The sequence below is a fragment of the Gekko japonicus genome, unplaced genomic scaffold, assembly GCF_001447785.1.
Source record: "Gekko japonicus isolate JY-2015 unplaced genomic scaffold, Gekko_japonicus_V1.1 scaffold4944, whole genome shotgun sequence".
Classification (NCBI taxonomy): Eukaryota; Metazoa; Chordata; class Lepidosauria; order Squamata; family Gekkonidae; genus Gekko; species Gekko japonicus.
In genome coordinates this window covers 45,558-68,190 of record NW_015164355.1, presented here as the reverse complement: position 1 = coordinate 68,190, position 22,633 = coordinate 45,558, and the positions used below count along the sequence as shown (strand labels likewise).

At 50.9% G+C, this 22,633-nt stretch overlaps 1 protein-coding gene across 1 annotated transcript in view; it reads right to left on the bottom strand.

Moving 5' to 3' along the window:
• Positions 1 to 779: 779 nt before the first annotated feature.
• Positions 780 to 22,633, bottom strand: part of LOC107108445 (E3 ubiquitin-protein ligase TRAF7-like) — a gene marked incomplete at its 3' end in the record, with an annotated part of 37,032 nt that continues 15,178 nt past the window's right edge. The window contains exons 2-8 of the mRNA XM_015408882.1: positions 21,904 to 22,021; positions 20,598 to 20,655; positions 16,723 to 16,814; positions 8,811 to 8,927; positions 5,987 to 6,079; positions 1,521 to 1,554; positions 780 to 963 (exon numbers count right to left, since the gene is read on the bottom strand). Coding sequence (XP_015264368.1) covers positions 780 to 963; positions 1,521 to 1,554; positions 5,987 to 6,079; positions 8,811 to 8,927; positions 16,723 to 16,814; positions 20,598 to 20,655; positions 21,904 to 21,984 — 659 coding nt within the window. The remainder of the gene's footprint in view (positions 964 to 1,520; positions 1,555 to 5,986; positions 6,080 to 8,810; positions 8,928 to 16,722; positions 16,815 to 20,597; positions 20,656 to 21,903; positions 22,022 to 22,633) is intronic.

Below are 22,633 nucleotides of genomic sequence, written 5' to 3'. Positions count from 1 at the left end.
ATTAGAGTTTGCTGCTCTTAACCACCACTGCCCTCTGGCTCTCAGGAAATGGGCTGACATAACACGAAACGCTTTCGCACACACGGTGGGATCCTGCAGATACAATCTGCCAACAGCACTGCTTTCCTCTGGATTAACGTTTTTCCCCCATTTTTTTCCTGAAGCCTTTTTGTTTTTTTCCGAAAAATTGGAAAAATTGAAAAAAGAAAAGAAAAGAAAAAAAAATTGATTATGGAACGTTTTATTTTAACATGATGAATAAAATATTTTCAGACAAGGTGTTCAAATATTTTCCAAATCATTTCATATCAGATTAAACTAATTTCTGTGCACTGAGGACAAGCAAGTCCTAGGTTACAAACTAAACTTTCCAATGCAAGAACAAGATGCATTTCTTCCTTTAGGAGGTGCCATTGTCAGAAGAAAATAAAAAGGTTCCAGTTTTGTTTTTGCATGTGGGTGGGGATTCTGTTTGTAATAATTGCTTGGATACACTATATTTTTAATACGCTAGTTGTGATAATTTCATGCCAAGTAAAAACGTCCATAGTCATATTTTATGTTCCCAAAGTAACAGAATGACTTTCAATCTAGAAAAGACAAAAGAATGCTAATGTAGCATTTTTTTCAATTTTTCCGAAAATTTCCGTTTTTTTCCGAAGCAGGGAAGGCCTGCCAAGAGATTTCTCCCTGCTGAGAGGAGCCAAAGGGGGGGGGGGAATTCTGAGGCCCGAGGGAAACACCGACAGCGCGGGAAGCGGCCGGCGACAAGGACTTACTTCCTGGCACTCAGCTTAATGGTGAAGGGGCACCCGCGGGAGTCCACTTCGAAGGCGGAAGGCTTGCCGCTCGCCACGGGCCGGCAGCCGTACTTGCAGTGGATGAAGAGCTCCCCGATCTGTTCGGCCACGGCGATGTTGTTGACCACCACGGTCAGTTTGGCATTGTCCACTGGGCACTTCTCTGAGGAGAGGAGAAGAAGAAGAAGAGATTGGATGTATACCCCACCCTTCACTACCCAAAGGAGTCTCAGAGCGTCTCACAAACTCCTTTCCCTTCCCCTCCCCACAACAGACACCCTGTGAGGTAAAAGAAGAAGAGGAGATTGGATGTATACCCCGCCCTTCATTACCCAAAGAGTCTCAGAGCGGGTTACAAACTCCTTTCCCTTCCCATCCCCACAACAGACACCCTGTGAGGTAGGTGGGGCTGAGAGAGCTCTTGGCAGAAATGGTTCTTTTTCAAGAACAGCTCTTATCAGAACTACGGCTTGCCCAAGGTCATCCAGCCAGGTGCAAGTGGAGGAGTGGGGAATCAAACCCGGTTCTCCCAGATTAGAGTCCGCGCACTTAACCACTACACCAGACTGTAAATGCGGGTGGGTAAGGATCCCGGAAGGGCGCAGGGCAGCACATGACCCTAGCACAGTGGACCGCATTTTGTGGGGTGGGTGGGGGACTGAGAGCAGAAGACCCGGCGACGCCCCGGAACGCTCGCTTGGGCCTCGTTCAGGTACCTACCAGAGGTTAAGGCACATCTCCTACAGAACGTGTGCTGTAAAGAGAACACAGAGATGGTGAGAACGGATTCTGCGCCAGAGAGCCCTTCCTGTGGGGCAGGCCCAGAACTAACATGCAGCTCATGGGGGGCCCGGCCCCCTAGTGTTTCTTCCAAGTCCCCTCCCTTCCGGGCTGGCCCCAAATTGAATCAATGTAATTAACTTTGATTTAATTAGCTATGCCCCCCCAAGGCCCCCGCCCCCCAAAATTCCTAGCGACGGGGCTGCCATGGGGCCTTCTCTGACTGCTCCCTCTTTGCACACCTGGTCTTCACAGGTATACTGCTCCTCATATGAAGGTTTTGCTTAGCTATCTGGGCCCCCATCCTTCCCGAGACACTTTGTCCCTCAACTCCACTGCTGGCTGTCGACCCCCCACAGATGAGCAGGACCACTGCCACCAGATATAATGCAGATCTAAGTACGCAACCGGACAGGTGTGCTTCATAGAGCCAAATATGCAAGACACGACACGCTGAAGGAAAGCGCAACAAAGAAATTGTATTTATTTTAATTTGATTTTTGTTTGTCGTCCGCCTTTCTCACGGGGATTCAAGGCGGAAGACACAGAGCGAGTCCGGTACAATTGAGAGAGATGCCGCAGAATTAGGAAGATGCGTTAATTTATCAGGGGGGGGGGATCCAGAAAAGGGCCTGCAAGACGGAGCTCTTCCGCCAGGCTTTCCGTTGAGGCGGTGGGCGTCTCCCTTCTACTGGGCCTCCCCTTCAGCGGGCCAGATCTGTATTAACAACTGGGAACCAGTGTTCCCGCTAAGCTGAGTTAGTGTGAGCTAGCTCCCAGTTTTTTTAGCCTCCAGCTCACATATTTTTGTCTTAGCTCAGGGACGACGGCTCCAGAGCCAACTAATTGATGCAGGAGCCAAATTGCTTGCTCACAACTTTAATGCCAGGAGCTCACAAAGTAGAATTTTTGCTCACGAGACTCCACAGCTTAGAGGGAACATTGCTGGGAACCCCAATCTGAAACAGACCTCAGCCGTTGCGGCTTTGATTAGAAACATAGGGATATTATTGCATATAATCTGATGTATTTTGATTGCCTGTATATGATAGTTGATGGAACTCGCCCTGAGCCTGCTATGCAGGGAGGGTGAGATACAAATCTAATAAAATAAAACGGAAATAAATAATGTTCTCTCCCCCCCCCCCCCCCCCGCCCGCCTCAGGAACACCGGTACCCACACAGCATCAGTCCTGTATTTGCACTCACAGCAATTAAAGTTGTGAGCGAGCGATTTGGCCACTGCATCAATTAGTTTGCTCTGGACCCGTCCTTCCTGAGCTGAGACAGAAATGTGTGAGCCGGAGGCTAAAAAAACTGAGCTAGCTCACACTGACTCAGCTTAGAGGGAACACCGGTACCCACACAGCATCAGTCCTGTATTTGCACTCACAGCAATTAAAGTTGTGAGCGAGCGATTTGGCCACTGCATCAATTAGTTTGCTCTGGACCCGTCCTTCCTGAGCTGAGACAGAAATGTGTGAGCCGGAGGCTAAAAAAACTGAGCTAGCTCACACTGACTCAGCTTAGAGGGAACACCGGTACCCACACAGCATCAGTCCTGTATTTGCACTCACAGCAATTAAAGTTGTGAGCGAGCGATTTGGCCGCTGCATCAATTAGTCTGCTCTGGAGCCCTCCTTCCTGAGCCGAGACAAAAATGTGTGAGCCGGAGGCTAAAAAACTGTGAGCTGGCTCACACTGGCTCAGCTTAGAGGGAACACTGTGGCCCTCAACACCCAACTGGGCTGCTCTTCTCTTTGCCACCTGCGAGTCTTTTGTTCCCAGCCTGACTCTGGTTTGCTCTGTCACAGCACAGGGCAGGCGGGATAAGGCTGGTGGGAAGGACAAACTGGGACTGGCTTTGCTGAGACACTTTGAGAACACGTCTTGTTGCTCCCGAAAGAGAACAGGAAAGGGACCCCCCCCCCCCCGGTCAGGCTACAGAGAAGCGATGGGAGAGGGGAAAAGGCCCAATTGTGGTGTTCCACCAGGCTGCAGGCTCCCTTCTCCCAAGCTGCTTGGCAGAGGCTTACAACTGCCTCAGGTTATGAGCGTTCACTTCCCTTTCCTGGCCTGCACGGCTGCGGAATCTGTGCTCTCTTTACAGAGACGGCAGGAGGGCCGGCGAATCCAGCCAGCCTGCTTCCAACAGCTATTCCCACCCCCCCAGGGAAATAAACCGAAAACACTGTGGGGGATGGTGGAAATAGCTGTGGAAGTTTTTACGGGCAGCGGAAAATGCTTCTGGCACATCACCCCTTAGCAAATAGAAGGGGAAGTCGTGGAGGTAGTGACAGACTTCACATTCCTGGGATCCCAGATCACCGCAGACGGTGACAGCAGCCATGAAATTAAAAGACCCCTGCTCCTTGGGAGGAAAGCGATGGCGCACCTCGACAGCATGATAAAAAGTAGAGACATCGCCCTGCCAACAAAAGTCCGCATGGTCAAAGCAATGGTATTCCCAGTAGTCATGTAGGGCTGCGAGAGTTGGACTATAAGGAAGGCCGAGCGCCGGAGAATAGATGCTTTTGAACTATGGTGCTGGAGAAGACTTGAGAGTCCCTTGGACTGCAAGGAGATCAAATCAGTCAATCCTAAAAGAAATCAACCCTGACTGTTCCCTGGAAGGCCAGATAATGAAACTGAAGCTCAAATACTTTGGCCACCCAATGAGAAGGGAGCACTCACTGGAGAAGACCCTGATGCTGGGAAAGACTGAAGGTCAAAGAAGACGGGGACGGCAAAGGATGAGATGGTTAGACAGTGTCATAGATGCAACGAACATGAAGCTGAGCAAACTTCAGAGGACAGCAGAAGACCGGAAGGCCTGGCGTGATCTGGTTGCGAAGAGTCGGACTCGACTGTGCGACTGAACAACAATAAAGGAAAGACACAGTCCTTCCCTTCTACCGGTGGGGATCCTGCTGGGGACGTCCTGACCCTCAAACGGGGCGAGGCCGACCCCAGCTCCCACCTCGTCCACCTTCTTCCACTCTCCCTGGCAAAACCAAGCCTGGGTCTCAGGCCCGGGTCTCTCCAGCACCTGCTACACAAGACCCAGTTTAACTGGTGCTCCTGGGGGCTTGAACCTGGAGTCCTCCGTGCAGGCCCGTAGCTAGGATTTTGTGGCTTGTGGGGCAATTTTTTCCCCTGGTGGGGCTGAAGTTCCCAGTGCAGAAAGAAAAGCCATTTAGCCAATAGAAAGCTGTTACCAGGATAGATCTCTAAATTGCAGGCTGTCAGCCACTTTAGAGGACAGTTCTCAGCTGCTGCAAGTTAATCACTTCTGCCAGCCTGAGCAACAATTCTGAGAAGAAGCCGGCAGGTGGGGGGTGAGGACTTCTATGGTCAAGAAGCGAACACTTAGGCAGAAAAACTCTCTGAAAGGAGGCCAGTTTCTTGACACAGAGTTAGAAGGGATCCTAGAGGCCACCTACTCCAACCCCCTTGCTCAGTGCGGGAATTAGTCAACTACAGCACCCCACTCTGCTTAAAGGAGCACAGGCCTTTTGAAAAATGTTTTTAAAATGACTGAAAAAAGCATTTACAGGAGACATTCTTGTGGGGCTGTGTCTTTAAGAATGGGGGCAGAGGAGGAGGAGATTGAGGAGAGGAGATTGGATTTATACCCTGCCCTTCACTACCTGATGGAGTCTCAGAGCAGCTTACAAACTCCTTCCCCTCCCTACAACAGACACCCTGTGAGGTAGGTAGGGTTCCCAAGTACTTACCGTGATCTGGCGGGGGAAACGTGCTCCCCGGCCGGACCATTCCTCCCTGTAACGCAGCATGCCGTCGCCAGAAAGTGACGCCGGGCGACGCTCTGGCAATGGGACTGAAAACTCAATGGTACCATCAATTGAATGATCGATGGATGGTACCTCGATGGAATGATCCTGCGAGGACATCTGTGTCCCCCACCGAATCACGGTAAGTACTTGGGAAGCCTGGAGGTAGGTGGGCCTGAGAGAGCTCTGACAAAAACTGCTCTTTTTTCAAGAACAGCTGTGCCAGAACTATGGCTTGCCCAAGGTCATCCAGCAGCTGCAAGTGGAGGAGTGGGGAATCAAACCCGGTTCTCCCAGATTAGAGTCCGCGCACTTAACCACGACACCAAACAGAGCCCCCCCAAAAGCCCCACCGTAGCTACAGGCCTGCCTCTGCGGCCACCAGCACTTCACCAGTGAGCTCGCGCTCAGGCGGCTGCGCTCGGACATCTACACTCTTGCACAGAAGAAGGGATTTTGCCCTCCAATTGGCGTGTTTCCAACCAAAATGTCACAGATAAACCACGACCAAAACCACCCAGGAGCTGGACGCAGTCCCTAGCTGCCCCCCCCCGCTACCACAATGTCCTCCCTCCCCACCGCCAAAGCCCCGGCCATGTCCAGGATCCTTACCCCACAGGTGGTGATCACGGGGTCCTTGAAGACGCTGCAACACAGCTGGCAACACAGCTTCACCGAGGGCTGCTCAGCAAACACCAGCGGCTCCTGAATGGGGGTGGGAGAGGAAGGGGAGGAGAGCATTCTGGTCAAAAGGCAAGCTTGGCCTCCCCCCAGCTCCAGTTCAGCAGCAGCACCAGGCCAATTTTTGGGCAGGAACGCACAGGAACGGAGTTCCGGCTGGCTCCTGAGTTGGCCATGAGCAGCAGGAACTTGTTAGCATAATAGGCCACACCCAAGCCAATGATTAGGATGGGCTACATTAGGGGTGTGTGGCCTAACATGCAAAGAAGTTCCTGCTACAAAAAAAGCTCTGGGTTTTGACAACAAACAAGGTAAACAGAATAAGAAGCAAAAGGTGGGTGTGGCTGGATGACCACACTTCTGGTAACATGGGGGTGCGGCCTAATATGCTAATAAGCTGTGGTGTCAGGGGTGTGGCCTATTATGCTAATGAGTTTTTGCTCTTGGGTGTGGCTTATTATGCTAATGAGTTCCTGCTGGGCTTTTTCTACAAAGAAAGCCCTGAGCAGCACTATCAATGGGGGTGGGCGCTGATTCTAGCAGTAACGGCCACTGCAATGCTCCCTCTAAGCTGTGGAGTCTTGTGAGCAAAAATTCTCCTTTGTGAGCTCCTGGCATTAAAGCTGTGAGCGAGCGATTTGGCTGCTGCATAAATTAGTTTGCTCTGGAGCCATTCTCTCTGAGCTAAGACAACAATATGTGAGCCGGAGGCTAAAAAACTGTGAGCTGGCTCACACTGACTCAGCTTAGAGGGAACACTGACGGCCAGACCCCCCAAAAACCAGGGCTCTCCCTCTGCAAAGAGCAACGGCACATTCTACTGCTTGACGCCTGCCTTCCTCTCTGGAAGAATGACTGAAAGAGGGCGACGGCTCAGTGCAACGGCGTCTCTGGTGCAGTGTGGCTATGCATACGGACGCTACTGCAGACCGTCGCCCTGGGCGCCACACAAGCTTGAGGTCTGGATTTCGTGGCTGCAGCCCCCTGGAGCACACCCGGAGAGGCTTCCGGTTGAGACTCCGGGCACCAGACTGGCTTGCGGCCACTCGCTCGAACGCCCGGGGCTCAGTTTTGCCATTGATTCTCCGCCTCTCTTGCACCATGCAGACGCTGTCCCCGTTGACCACCATCCCAGGGGCCACAGGCAAAGGAAGGAAGAGGCCAAAGAATTTGGGACAAGAAGAGGAAGAAGATCTGGAAGAATGACCGAAAGAGGGCGACGGCTCAGTGCAACGGCATCTCTGGTGCAGTGTGGCTATGCGCACGGACGCTACTGCAGACCGTCGCTCTGGGCGCTACACAAGCTTGAGGTCTGGATTTCGTGGCTGCAGCCCCCTGGAGCACACCCGGAGAGGCTTCCGTTTGAGACTCCGGACACGAGACTGGCTTGCAACTACTCGCTCGAACGCCCGGGGCTCGGTTTTGCCATTGATTTTCTGCCTCTCTCGCACCATGCAGACGCTGTCCCCGTTGACCACCATCCCAGGGGCCACAGGCAAAGGAAGGAAGAGGCCAACGAGGAATTTGGGACAAGAGGAAGAAGAGATTTGGATTTATACCCCGCCCTTCACTACCCAGAGGAGTCGCAGAGCGGCTGACAAACTCCTCTCCCTTCCCCTCCCCACAACAGACACCCTTTGAGCAATGCTCCCTCTAAGCTGTGGAGTCTCGTGAGCAAGAATTCTACTTTGTGAGCTACTGGGCATTAAAGTTGTGAGTGAGCAATTTGGCTACTGCTTAAATTAGTTTGTTCTGGAGTCATGCCGTCCTGAGCTAAGACAAAAATGTGCGGGAAAACTGCGAGCTAGCTCACACTGACTCAGCTTAGCGGGAACACTGCCTGTGACGTAGGTGGGGCTGAGAGAGCTCTGACAGAGACTGCTCTTTTTCAAGGACAGCTGTGCCAGAACTACGGCTTGCCCAAGGTCATCCAGCAGGTGCAAGTGGAGGCGTGGGGAATCAAACCTGGTTCTCCCAGATTAGAGTCTGCGCAGTTAACCACGACACCAAACTGACAAATGAGGAAGCTGGCAGTACCAACTCCACCGAGCTCAGAGAGACACCGTCCTGCTTGGGAGTAGAATGAAGGAAGCCTTGAGGAAGGGCCCTCCCCCCGCCCCAGCAGCAAAACCAGATGGCCGAGGACCTTCTCCCCACGGACCTCTCCTTCTAGACCAGTGGTTCTCAACCTGTGGGTCGCGACCCCTTTGGGGGTCGAACGACCCTTTCACAGGGGTCGCCTAAGACCATCGGAAAACACAAATTTTTGATGGTCTTATGATAGCAATGAAAATAATTTTATGGTTGGGGGTCACCACAACATGAGGAACTGTATTAAAGGGTCGCGGCATTAGGAAGAGGAGGAGGAGGAGAGGAGATTGGACTTATACCCCGCCCTTCACTACCCAAAGGTGTCTCAGAGCGGCTTACAAACTCCTTTCCCTTCCCCTCCCCACAACAGACACCCTGTGAGGTAGGTGGGGCTGAGAGAGCTCTTGACAGAAACTGCTCTTTTTTCAAGAACAGCTCTTATCAGAACTACGGCTTGCCCAAGGTCATCCAGCCAGGTGCAAGTGGAAGAGTGGGGAATCAAATCCAGTTCTCCCAGATTAGAATCTGCGCACTTAACCACTACACCAAACTGGCACCAAACTGGAAGGTTGAGAACCACTGGTCTAGATCCTCCCCCGCCTCATACCGGCCCTTGCATCCACCTTGCTTTATGTGCCACTCCCCCGGGCCCCCAAATACCTACTGGCTCCTCCTCTTCCTCGTGGAGAGAGAAAGTCGAGCGCAGGGACATATTGGACTCGGAGTGCAGTGAGCGGACGGAGATGGCCGAGTCGGACCGGCGCGGAGTGTTGATGGGCGGCTGGGGAGAGGAACGAAGCACAAAATATTGCTTACAAATCACCACCCAGAGTTTCCCTTCCGCACCCAGGCTGTTTAGAAAGGTCTGCCTGCAGGGCTGTGCCTGGGACGTCTCTACTGAAATTCAGCACTCTATGCCAGATAATTTATCACAGATGATTAAAGGAATGCAGCTACTGGTGAACCGTCAGGTGCTACAAAGCCAAGACCACGGCCATACAACCCAGAAATTCTGCAACAGCAAATGTTGGAAATGTCATGATAAAGAGGGTAGTTTTTATCATATGTGGTGGATTTGTGTAATAGCAAAAGATTATTGGGGGGAGGAAATACATGAGTGTTTGCAGAAAATTTCGAAACTGAATGTTCCATATAAACCTGAATTGTTTTTGCTAAATAGTCTACCGGTATATTTAGATAAGAAACAAAAGCATATAATTGTACATGTTGTGACAGCAAGCGAGAATTTTATATGTGAAATACTGGAAAGTGAACCAGGTGCCAACACATGAGGAACTGATCGAAAAGATTTTAGAAGCTGCAGAAATGGATATTTTATCGGAAAGGCTAAAGGCACATGGCGATCAAGAGCTAGAAGCGGTATGGAATCCTTTTTACAGGTGGATTCAAACAAGAGATTAAGAGAGACAGACTTTGAGCTCATGAACCAGGATGAATACCAGAAAACATTTCTTAAACAGAAAAAAGATTTTAATTATGTAATTTAACTTGCAAGATGATGCTCTGCAGGGGTCATTTCCTGCAGGAGCGCACAAAGAGCCCAGGGGGCGGGCACATGCAACAAGCCCCACCCCCTGCTCCCAGCAGCCCACAGTCAGATCAAGAAGCAGCCAGGTAAGTTGCAGAGCCCTCCCCCCGCCCCCCCGCCCCAAAAATGTCCAGTGGCACCTTTAAGACCAAATTTTATTCAGATGCAAGCTCTCCCTCCTCTGCGAGGACAGATCTGCATGTTCCCCCCCCCCCAATAGCTAGCAATTCAAAACAGTCCAGTGGAGCCTGAGCGGTGGGTGTTGCCTTCTGACACACTTCCGGTGATGCCAGGGGGTGTGGCATATGCAAATGAGTTATGCTAATGAGCTCCTGCACCTCTTTTTCTACGAAACGACCCCTGATGCTCTGTACTCTACCGGCTCCTGAATGTCATACCCACCGCTTATCCCACCCCTTCCTTACCTTTTCCCTGATGAATATATAAAAAGGAATAATTAAAGAAAACCCACTCCCAATCGGTCTTTGGCTTAGCAAAAGGCCCAGTGGACTGTACGTGAGCAGTGAAACGGTGAGGGAAGCGTGGAGACAAGCGAACCCCTGCCACCTCTTTGAGTGTGCCGGATCGCGACCAACCGGAATGACCTCCCTGGCTCGGCACGGCTCTGTAACAGTTACGGCGCGGCTGCTTCGTCACTGACGGGGAAGCCGCCAGGAAGCTTCCCCCCAACACTTGCTTTGGCAAGCTCTCTGTGCTATTGGGCTGCCAGTGTGTTGCTTCATGGAGAGAAAAGAAGGAAGACTGCGGAGCTTCTTTGAAAGCCAGATTCTGCGGCCGGGACCACATCCTGCAGTATCTCCGCACTTCCACAAAACACACAGAGTCCAGCACACAGCTTGTCGTTTTTCGCAGGTTCCTCCTGCATTCACGGCAGCAAGGGGAGACGGCGGGACTCCGGCTCAGATTCAACGGGAGCACATTTTTTGGTTTGTCTGGCCCCTCCCCCCAAATAAACTGTGGCTACCCAAAACTCAGAAACGGCCAGGTGAATTGGGGCCAGTGTCCCCTCTAAGCTGAGCTAGTGTGAGCCAACTCACAGTTTTTTAGCCTCCGGCTCACAGATTTTTCTCTTAGCTCAGGAAGGAGGGCTCCAGGGCAAACTCATTGATGCAGCGGCCCAATCGCTCGCTCGCAACTTTAATGGCAGTAGCTCACAAAAGTACAACTTTTGCTCACAAGACTCCACAGCTTAGAGGGAGATTTGGGCCCTGGCAGAGGAGAGGGAGGGGAAAGGAAAGCGGCAGATCTGCTGTTCGGCCTCCGAAACCGTAACCTGGACAAGCCTCGGAGGAATGATGGCTGAGGCCCCAGAAAGAACCCCTCCCTCTAGGCACCCGCGTAATTCCCGCAGTCTGGACAAGGTTTCAAGCCACAGACCCAGACGAGGCTATCCTCGAAAGGGTGCCGTGCAGCGGGGAGACCCCTCCTGCCCCACAAGCCACCTGCTTCTGCCTGGCTGCCCGAGGTCTCACCTTCCACGCATGGGGCCGGGCAGGGTCTCCGCCAGGCTTCTGCCCGGCGGCAGCAGCCAGGCCCGATCCGTTATGGAAACCTTAGCGTGCTCCTAGCGAGAGGTTCCACGGCTCTGCCGTTTCTAAGAGCGCTCTCGGCGAGTCCTGCCAAGTCTCTTTTGCGTAGATGGCCAGAGACTTCCTCCAATTCAATTTGCTCTGGGTTCTGCTTTCTGGCTTCCTGTTCGGGGGTGGGAGAGCCAGCCAGGCACCCTGCCTGCCAATCGCAGGGCTCGCGTGGACTCAGAGCCGGCCGGGATTGGCTCGACGAGGGATGCTGCCACTGGAATCACACACCCCTCTGTGTCTCTAACGCAGCATTACAGCGTCAGAGAGGACCTGCTGAGCCGACGAGCGTCCGGATTCACTTGCCGGGGGCGGGGGGAGAAAAACCCAGACTGCAATGGCAAGAGCTCAAGGAACAGACCCAGAAAATCTATTCTAAACAGTACATGAATTAACTCGGCAATCTTCACAACAGCCTTGCGAGGGAGGCCACTACTATCATCCCGATCTTGTCAACAGAGGGCCGGTTTACAGCCATTGGCCAGCTTTGCAGGTGAAGAACATTCTGGCCTGTGCTCTTTCGGTATTCCTCCCTCGCAGGGCTTTAAAAAAAAAAAAAAAGAATAGCGTGCCGGTACTCTCAAGAGGGAAATGAAGTTTCCAGCCTGTATACTGAAAAATCATGAACTTTTAAACATTTGAAAAGGAATTTTTGTCAAAGAGGTTCCGGGACTCCGTATTCTTGATTCTATGATTCCTCCAGAGAGCTCAGCTCTCCTCGTACCCCTCCTGACAACCAGCCTTTTGGGGGAGACGAAGCTGAGGGGAAGAGTGCCCCGAAGATGCCCAGTGACCAATGTTCCCTCTAAGCTGTGGAGTCTTGTGAGTAAAAATTCTATTTTATGAGCTACTGGCGTTCAAGTTGTGAGTAAGCAATTTGGCTACCACACTGAATTGAGTTTGCTCTGGAGCCATCCTTCCTGAGCTAAGACAAAAATGTGTGAGCCGGAGGCTAAAAAACTGTCAGCTAGCTCGCACGAATGTTGCCGGCATTCCCAGCAGTGAACCTGGGGTGGTCTGTCCCGAGAGAGAGACACCCCAAAACAACCTCTGAACCGCCACAAGCGGTGCCCTATGAAGCCAGGCTTGGTTTAAACAGTGGCTTTTTGCTGGGAGGCTAGGAGAACCACATCTTGGCTGAGAAAACTCCGGCCGAAGAATTCTGCAGGCTGGCTGCACGGCCAAGCATTCCCCATGCATGCAATCCCCCCCCCTCTTCTGTCAGCTTAGTCTAAAAAGGACTAAGCAAGGGCAAGTCCTTGCCCTTGCCTTAGGCATCTTCTGCTGACCAAATGGCTAGTCTTTTGACCGTCAAATGTTCAGGCAGGCAGAGACAAAAAGCCTCTGGTCTGTGCTACTGCCATGAATGAAGTGTGTTGCCTATTTCCACCCCCCTCTCCTGTTTCACCCAAGTCAGGAAGTATCTTTGGAATAATCCTCTCATCCCTGTCTCCATATATTTGTCTAAGATCTCTGCATTCTTACACCTATGCCAGACCTATCAAGGTAAACATTAACTCTTCATGTCTAGTGAGTGGTCAGCCATTCAGGTTCACCCTGCCACACATTAAGAAACATCACTCCTTTTGTCTGGCACTAGGGGAAACGCCAGACCACGATGGACACCCCCAGTACAGTCACCCAGCACCTGGCTTCTATTGTTACATCCAGACCCTGCCTCTCTGGAAGCCCATTGGTCACATCTAATCCAGACCCCGCCTCTCTGGAAGCCCATTGGTCACATCTAATCCAGACCCTGCCTCTCTGGAAGCCCACTGGTCACATCTAATCCAGACCCCGCCTCTCTGGAAGCCCACTGGTCACATCTAGGCCTTGCCCATCCTGATGCCACACCCCCCCTGGGACTCATCATTGGTCCAGGAAATCTATTGTTCTCACCTGAGACCAGCCCCATTGGTCTGCATTGTCTTCCAGTGGGTATATCTCAGCGTAAACATGGCCTCAGACCGTGTGTTTTCTGCCATGATGCCACCTCTGGGTTTTGAGTCACAACCCTTCTTCATGGACCTCTGCACATCTGGACCAGGTAGTATCACCCCATATCCCCTCCATTAGCCATCAATCACCTCTGCTTCCTTAGGTCTGTATTGTGTGCGTGAATGCTTAATTATTGTTTGTGCGCTTGAGAATATTTAGTAAAGGAATCCTTATTTTAGCCACCCAGTCTCTTTGTCTATTCCTGGGTTCTTGGGAATTCCAACTCTGGTATACACAGGTCTGATCTTACAGTTATGCCAATTGCATATTAATATCATAATTCCCCAATCTTTTATTAAATAATAGAGCAATTTGGCTAACACTAACTCAGCATAGAGGGAACACTGCCAGTGATGCTGAGCGGGGCCTGGAATTCAGGGTCCAGTCTGCCCCTTTAGCCTCAGCTAACATATTTCCCATCACCCTCTCTTCACTGCGTCTAGACCAAATAAGCGTCTAGACCAAGGCGATGACCAAACTCCAGAAAGCAGGGAGATCTAAACTGGGGGGTTGCTTATTTGGCTGCAGGCTTTTCCTCGCACATCTTCCTAACATCCCTGAGATGTTGGCCAGGGCCAAGAGAGAAGCTAATACAAAAACTGAGGGTCACAATGTTAGGAAGATATGGAAAAGTATATGACACTGTGCATAATAGATGCATGCTTAAGGTAGATCTATTTCGTGCTTTTTATTTTTAAAATTTTTTCTATAAGGTAAAGGTAAACATAAGAGACGCCAATGTTGGATCAGGCCAAAGGCCCATCCAGTCCAACACTCTGTGTCACACAGTGGCCAGAAATACCAGGTAAAGGTTTTCCCTGCTCGAAAGCCAGTTGAATCCAACTCTAGGGGGTGGTGCTCATCGTTTCCAAGCCGAAGAGCCAGCACTGTCCGAAGACGTTTCCATGGTCGTGTGGCCGGCATGACTACACACCAAGGCGCGTGGAATGCTGTTACCTTCCCTCCAAAGCGGTACCTATTTATCTACTTGCAATTTCTTGCTTTTGCAGGAGCTGGGACCAGAGATGGGAGCTCACTCTGTCATGCGGCACTCGGGTCTCGAACTGCTGAACTACCGACCTTCCGGTCTGCAGTTCAGCACCTAAACCTCTGTGCCACCACAGCTGTTATATAAATATTGGTGTCAAGTATTACCAAACATAGGTTTCACCCAAACAATATATCAAAGTGCAGGTTTACACTATGTTCAAACATTCATACAGCACCTTGTCGATTTCACAATCACTAGTCCAAGCTAACTAGCTAAAGAGAAGCTAGCCAGTGGATGAACCAGAGATTGGATTTATACCCTGCCCTTCACTACCCAAAGGAGTCTCAGAGCAGCTTACAATCTCCTTCCCCTCCTCTCCCCACAACAGACACCCTGTGAGGTAGGCGGGGCTGAGAGAGCTCTGAGAGAACAGCTCTGAGAGAACTTGTGACTGACCCAAGGTCACCCAGCTGACTGCATGTGGCGAAGCGGGGAATCACTCGGTTCTCCAGATTAGAGTCCGCCGCTCTTAACCACCACACCAAACTGACACAGAATCAACAACTAGAGGAACCCCAGTTGGCAAACATTCAGAAAAGTATAGGAAACATGACTGTGAAAGAAAGTGCAACCCCCCCAAAATATTTTTCTAAACGAAAGTGTGATTATTTGAATATAAATGTGATTATTTCTTAACAAGGCTATTCATCTAACACAAAACCTACTCCAAATAATTGCAATGAAGACGTAGTCATCCAAATCATGAGTTTACAAAAAGTATAAACTCGGAAGTAGACGTCAAGCAAACGATCGAAATGTTCTGATTCTGCATACTCCAATACATCTGCTACCAGTACGAAGTCCATAGTATGAATTCCAAGGCGAGGTTTCCGGATTTAATTTCACTCGTTTCAAATAAACAAATCTCTTCTTCAGTGTTTTCAAGAAGTTTAAATCAGTTAGGAGCTACAGGGTATGACCCCAAGGTTAGGAGCATCAACTACATTCACAGAAAGACACACGGTACCAATCCAATTTCTTACAGAAGAAGAGGAGGAGGAGAGGAGGAGGAGACAGAGATTGAATTCATACCCCGCCCTTCACTACCTGAAGGAGTCTCAGAGCGGCTTACAATCTCCTTTCCCTTCCCCTCCCCACAACAGACACCCTGTGAGCAGGATTCCCTCTAAGCTGAGTTAGTGTGAGCTAGCTCACTGTTTTTTACCCTCTGGCTCACACATTTTTGTCTTATCTCAGGGAGGGCTCCAGTCCAGAGCAAACTAATTGATGCAGTAGCCAAATCACCTGCCTGCTCACAACTTTAATGCTGGTAGCTCGCAAAGTAGAAATTTTGCTCACAGGACTCCACAGCTTAGAGGGAGCATTGCCTGTGAGGTAGGTGGGGCTGAGAGAGCTCTGAGAGAACAGCTCTGAGAGAACTGGGACTGATCCAAGGTCACCCAAGATGGCTGCATGTGGAGGAGGAGTGCGGAATCAAACCCAGCTCTCCCAGATTAGAGTCCGTGCTCCTAACCGCTACACCAAACTGGCTTTCTCAGTTTGAACCAATGGTTCGAAACATTGCTAATGTCGGTTTTGGTTAGTGCTGCTGTTAAAAATAAATTGGCTTTCCAGACGGAACACAGAAAGATTGGCAATTCTAGGGGCTGCAGAGCTGCCCCTCGCCACTCCCCTTATTTGAGAAAAGAAATCACCATTGAATCTATTTTTTCTCAAGAATGAGATCAACTAGATCTAATAGCTGGAACAGTTTTGTTAAGAAATAATCACATTCGTATTGAAATAATCACACTTTGTTTAAGAACAAAAATATGTGCTGTGTTTCTGCGCTTCCACAGTGATATTTCCTATATTTCTCTGCATCTGACACGGAAGCACGGACGGGAAACCTCTACGGCCGGGGCCAGCCCTGCTCCTTGAAGGCACGCTCTTCAATGAAATCCTCCGCAGCAAAAGCCCCACCCAAGTGAACCCGCATGGTCAATGATGCTTCTGGAAGTCGGCCCAATGATCGTCCCCACAGACGTGCCGAGCCGTCCTCTGAAGGGCGCCCCCTAGGAGCGCAGACAGGAGGAAGCAACGGCAGGCGAGGAGATGGGACCGGAAAGCCATTGTGGGACTGGCACGTCATGACCAATGCCCCCTCTAAGTCGTGGAGTCTTGTGAGCAGAAATTCTACTTTGTGAGCTTCTGGCACTGAAGTTGTGAGCAAGCGATTTGTCTACGGCGTAAATTAGCTTGCTCTGGAGCCCTGTTTCCTGAGCTGATACGATAATGTGTGAGCCGGAGGCTAAAAAACTGTGAGCTGGCTCACACTAAGCTTAGAGGGAACACTGGTCATGACTGCTGGCTTTGCTCCAGGCTCCACAGGGCCTTCTGCCTCTGCAGGGCCCCCCCCCCGCCCCCGCGAGACACATACCATGCCATCGTCCTCGTCCCGAGGGGAGTAGGTGAGCGTGCTGGAAGAGGAGGGTGTCCGGCGGTGCTGCTTGAAGGTGCCGCTCCCGTCTGCTAGAAGGAGAGGGAGGACAGTCACGTGAGACATTCCACAACCTAGCAGGGTTCACAATGCCTAGCCAGAAACCAGCCCCCCCCCCAAGTCTCTTCATTTCCACCCACATATTGGTTATGCTGGAAGCGGTAGCTCACAAAAACAGATAGACAAACAAGCACCACAGTTCGCATCTAGGCACACTCAGAACACCGTTGCTGACCAGGCAACAGACGTGGGACCCCTTAAAGGGAGCCAAGGGAGCGGTGGCGCAGGGGATTTTTCCCTGCTTAACATTAACATCTGAACTGCCATGCTTTGGCAGTTCTAGTTCTAGCCCCGTGCTGGTGTGAGCAACCAAGCCTTGTCCTAGCTCATCGTCTACCCAGCGATTCGAAAGCTTTGGTGAGTAGATAAATTGGGGACCACCCATAAGGGGGTGGGCACACCCCTCCCTTCGGGAAGGTGTTAGCTGCCGAGGCAACGTCTGAGGCGCGGCGACCGGAAAGAGGAAAGAACTGTCTGCTTCCCTGCAGTGGAGCGAGTCGGCCAGGCGGTGGCAGTGTGTGGCTGCACAACATCAAGAAGCCAGACGTCAACAGCCAGCCGACAAGATGCCGTAGGAACACAACTAACCCAGCCCGGAGATGAAGCCCGGCTAGCTGCAGTGTGTGTGTGATTAATGCTGTATGTTTGTCTTCCCCATCCCCACAAATATTGTTTGTCCAACTGTCTCAAGAGTAACTGTAAATCGCTCTGAGCTCGCAGGTATGTGGGAAAGAGCAATCAATAAATCGAAAGCATTATTATTATTATTATTATTATTATTATTATTATTATTATTATTATTATTATGCTAAATTAGCTGTCCGACGTTTATTGGTAGGGATGGGAAAGATCTGCGCCCCAAACTCAGAAGGGCTGCCGTCTTCTTGTGGACTTCTGAACGCAAAGCAAATGGGCTAGTGGGATGACATATGAATGCACGAAGCTGCGTTCTACCAGGCCTGGTCTCTTGTTGTCTCCTCTTACAGGCAGATCAATAAAGACAGGTCACCATGTTAGTCTGTCTGTAGCAGCAGAAAAGAGCAAAAGTGCAGTAGCACCTGAAAGACTCACAAGATTTGCGGCGGGGGACAAGCTTTTTTGAGTCACTGCTCACGCCTTCGGATACTTGAAGAAGAAAAGGTGAGCGGTGACTCATGAAAGTTCCTACCCTGCCACAAATGTTGTGAGTCTTTAATTGAACTATGGTGCTGGAGAAGACTCTTGAGAGTCCCTTGGACTGCAAGGAGATCAAATCAGTCAATCCTAAAAGAAATCAACCCTGACTGTTCCCTGGAAGGCCAGATAATGAAACTGAAGCTCAAATACTTTGGCCACCAAACGAGAAGGGCGCACTCACTGGAGAAGACCCTGATGCTGGGAAAGACTGAAGGTCAAAGAAGACGGGGACGGCAAAGGATGAGATGGTTAGACAGTGTCATCGATGCAACGAACATGAAATTGAGCCAACTTCAGAGGACGGCGGAAGACAGGAGGGCCTGGCGTGATCTGGTCCATGGGGTCGCAAAGAGTCGGACTCGACTGTGTGACTGAACAACAACAAAGGTGCTCCTGGACTCCTGCTCTTGTCTACTCTTGGAGGAAGCGGCTTTCCAGGGTCTCTTGTTGGGGATTTCCCCATCACTCGTCACCCGATCCTTTTAATTGAATATGCTGAGGATTGAACTGGGGACCTTCTGCGTGCAAAGCAGCTGCTCTGCCGCTGAACCACAGGCCCCACCCACCACAAGCTCAATGTAATGCCGATCCTTGCATGCAATTGTCTCTTTGGTTCCAGGGGCTGCCTGGTCAAGCACGTGGGGTGCAAAGGAAGCGGGACTGTCCTTTGGGAAATTTATTTTCATCCCTCTGGCTGATGCCCTCCATCAGCCCAACACCGTCAGCCCACAAGGGTGGCAACACAGGACCATGACCAGTACGCCTCCCCTCCGTTGTGCACTGACCACAATGACTAAACGTGGACCCTCCAAGTACGATATACTCTAGCTCCAACAACTGCTGCCTACAATAGTGTTTCCATATGTTCCCCCAAGGGCCCTACGGTCAGAGAGTCGTCATCTCCTGGAAATTCCAGGCCCTAAAGATGTTAAATTTGCGGTGACCAGGACCAGGGCGTTTTTGGTGGTGGCTCCTACCTGGTGGAAGGAGCTCCCGGAGGAGATCCGGGCCCTGTGGGACCTTTCTCAGTTCCGCAGGGCTTGCAAGACGGAGCTTTTCCGCCAGGCCTTTGAGTAGGAGCCGCCGCCACCACTATTCCACCACCGCCCCTATGCACTATCGTATTACCATCATGATTGTCTGGATCCCACTGGAAAGACGAGACGTCCGGGCATGATTTGGGTGACAAGATTTCAAGAAGCTACCATGGAGGTTAAGATCTACCCATCTTGGTTAAACTTGTAAACTTGTATTGTAAACTTGTTACTGTATTTTATTGTAATTTATTGTTTTATATTATGTGTTTTATTGTTATAATCTTGGCACATAGTGCCCCTGTAAGCCGCCCTGAGCCTTCGGGGTAGGGCTGGATATTTATTATTTATTTATTTATTTGTTAGATTTCTATACCGCCCTCCCAAAGGCTCAGGGCGGTTCAGAAGCGGCGAAGCCGGAATCTAAAATACAATAAAACACACAATAGAATACAATATTTAACCCACAATAAGCAACCTAAAACACAGTGCTACATCATCAGCCAAAGTGGGGACGATCTTCCAGCTTGGTGGCCAGCCATTTCCAGCACGCGGTCTCCCCGCTAAGCTGTAAAAACTTCAGCCTGGGCATAACTGTCCCACCTTCGTAGGGCAGCCGATGACATACTATCTCGTTGGTAGGATAGTGGCGGCGGCGGCTCCTACTCAAACGCCTGGCGGAAGAGCTCCGTCTTACAGGCCCTGCGCAACTCCATATAAATCCATAAATAAATAAATAAATAAAATAGTGCTTGTCCACCAGACCCTGCTCTGGAGGACCCAAAGGCTTATGAGCGGCCGGGCGGGAGTCGTGGCCACTAGGACCCTTTGCTCTGAGGACCCAGCAAGGCAATTCTGAGGTCTGTGGAGCAGATGCAAAGCTGGTGTTCAAGGAACAGAGGGAGATGACAGGGCTCTTTTTGTAGCAGGAACTCCTTTGCATATTAGGCCACACCCCCTAATGTAGCCAATCCTCCAAGAGCTTACAGAGCTCTTCTTAGAGGAGCTACTCCTTTAAGGGAGTTATGGCCTCTCTGGGCAGGAGAGGACGACATAGAGCTCTCCATGTTTACCTTTAGCGATGGTGGTGGCTGCAGAGTACGCGGGGCCAAACGTGGTCTCCATCCTCGTCTGAAACACACAGAGAACCCTGTTAACCTATTGGCAACCCTCGACAGAGGGAGAGAGTTCTCAGGAGCCGGGGGAAGAAGAAGAAGAAAAAGAGAAGAGATTGGATTTATACCCCGCCCTTCACTACCCAAGGGAGTCTCAGAGCGGCTGACAAACTCCTTTCCCTCCCCCTCCCCACAACAGGTACCCGGTGAGGCAAGCGGGGCTGAGAGAGCTCTGACAGAAACTGCTCTTTTCCAAGAACAGCTCTTATCAGAACTACGCCTTGCCCAAGGTCATCCAATATTAGGCCACACCCCCTAATGTAGCCAATCCTCCAAGAGCTTACAGAGCTCTTCTTAGAGGAGCTACTCCTTTAAGGGAGTTATGGCCTCTCTGGGCAGGAGAGGACGACGTAGAGCTCTCCATGTTTACCTTTAGCGATGGTGGTGGCTGCAGAGTACGCGGGGCCAAACGTGGTCTCCATCCTCGTCTGAAACACACAGAGAACCCTGTTAACCTATTGGCAACCCTCGACAGAGGGAGAGAGTTCTCAGGAGCCGGGGGAAGAAGAAGAAGAAAAAGAGAAGAGATTGGATTTATACCCCGCCCTTCACTACCCAAGGGAGTCTCAGAGCGGCCTACAATCTCCTTTCCCTTCCCCTCCCCACAACATACACCCTGTGAGGCAGGCGGGGCTGAGAGAGCTCTGACACTAACTGCTCTTTTCCAAGAACAGTTCTTATCAGAACTATGGCTTGCCCAAGGTCATCCAGCAGGTGCGAGTGGAGGAGTGGGGAATCAAACCCGGTTCTCCCAGATTAGAGTCCGCGCACTTCACCACGACACCAAATACATTGAGTATGTATTTACACACAAAAATAGCCAAGTTGGTGAGGGACACAGTGTGGAGAATAACAAATAGAAGAAGAGATGGGATTCATACCCTGCCCTTCACTCGGCATCTCAGAGCGGCTTACAATCCCCTTTCCCTTCCCCTCCCCACAACAGACACCCTGAGAGATGGGTGGGGCTGAGAGAGCTCTCTTGAAGACGGCTCCTGAGAGAACAGCTCTGTGACTGACCCAAGAAGAAGAAGAGATTGGATTTATACCCCGCCCTTCACTACCCGAAGGAGTCTCAGAGCGGCCTACAAACTCCTTTCCCTCCCCCTCCCCACAACAGACACCCTGTGAGGTAAAAGAAGAAGAAGAAGAGAAGAGGTTGGATTTAAACCCTGCCCTTCACTACCCAAAGGAGTCTCAGAGCGGCCTACAAACTCCTTTCCCTCCCCCTCCCCACAACAGACACCCTGTGAGGTAAAAGAAGAAGAAGAGAAGAGGTTGGATTTATACCCCGCCCTTCACTACCCAAAGGAGTCTCAGAGCGGCCTACAAACTCCTTTACCTCCCCACAACAGACACCCTGTGAGGCGGGTGGGGCTGAGAGAGCTCTGACAGAAACTGCTCTTTTTCAAGGACAGCTCTTATCAGAACTAGGGCTTGCCCAAGGTCATCCAGCAGGTGCAAGTGGAGGAGTGGGGACTCAAACCCGGTTCTCCCGGATTAGAGTCCGCACACTTAACCACTACGCCAAACAGAAGAGGGTGCCGTTCCCAGACAAAACTGCCCGAGGGCTGGATGCAGCGGCTCTTTTGAGGAGCAGCGCTCCCAGGACCTCCTCGCACCAAGACAGAAAGCAAACACACATTTTCCCCCAAACCACCCCCCTTCTTTCTTACCCCGTTGGCGCTTTCCGAAGGAGCGCTGTTGGCTGTGCCGCTGGGGAAACGGTTGTAGCGGGCGTTCTTGTTGGCGCTCATGCTCTAGCCCCGCATTCGCCAGTCGTAAAAGCTGCCTCTGCCAAAGTAAGAGAGAGAGACCGTCAGGATTCGGTGTTCCCTCTAAGCTGAGTTAGTGTGAGCCGGCTCACAGTTTTTTAGCCTCCGGCTCACACATTTTTGTCTTAGCTCAGGAAGGGATGGCTCCAGAGCAAACTAGTTTATGCAGTAGCCAAATCGCTCGCTCACAACTCTAATGCCAGCAGCTCACAAAGTAGAATTTTTGCTCACAGGACTCCACAGCTTAGAGGGAGCATTGTGTCAGATGTGACATTATAGATCGATTTATAAAGATGCTCTCCATCATCTTGCCTCAATGGTTGTGCTCAAGGCAATCTTGGGCTGGATCCTGTGGATCTGCCGTGCCAAGCGTGGTGCCTTCCTCCCTGCTGCCAATGGGAGAAGCTCCGGAGCCCCACTGCCACTCGCAGAACAGACACCGTTTTCTATTATACATTTAAAACATTTATATTTTAAATATTTTTATGCTGTCATCAGGGAAGGGACCTCAAGAGGGCAAACACAAAAATTTAAAACGTTTAAAACAATTTGAACATTTTGAAAATTAAAACGCTAGAACCCCTCCCACTGTTGCCCCCCCACAAGCACCAAGAATACAGAGCATCCCTTG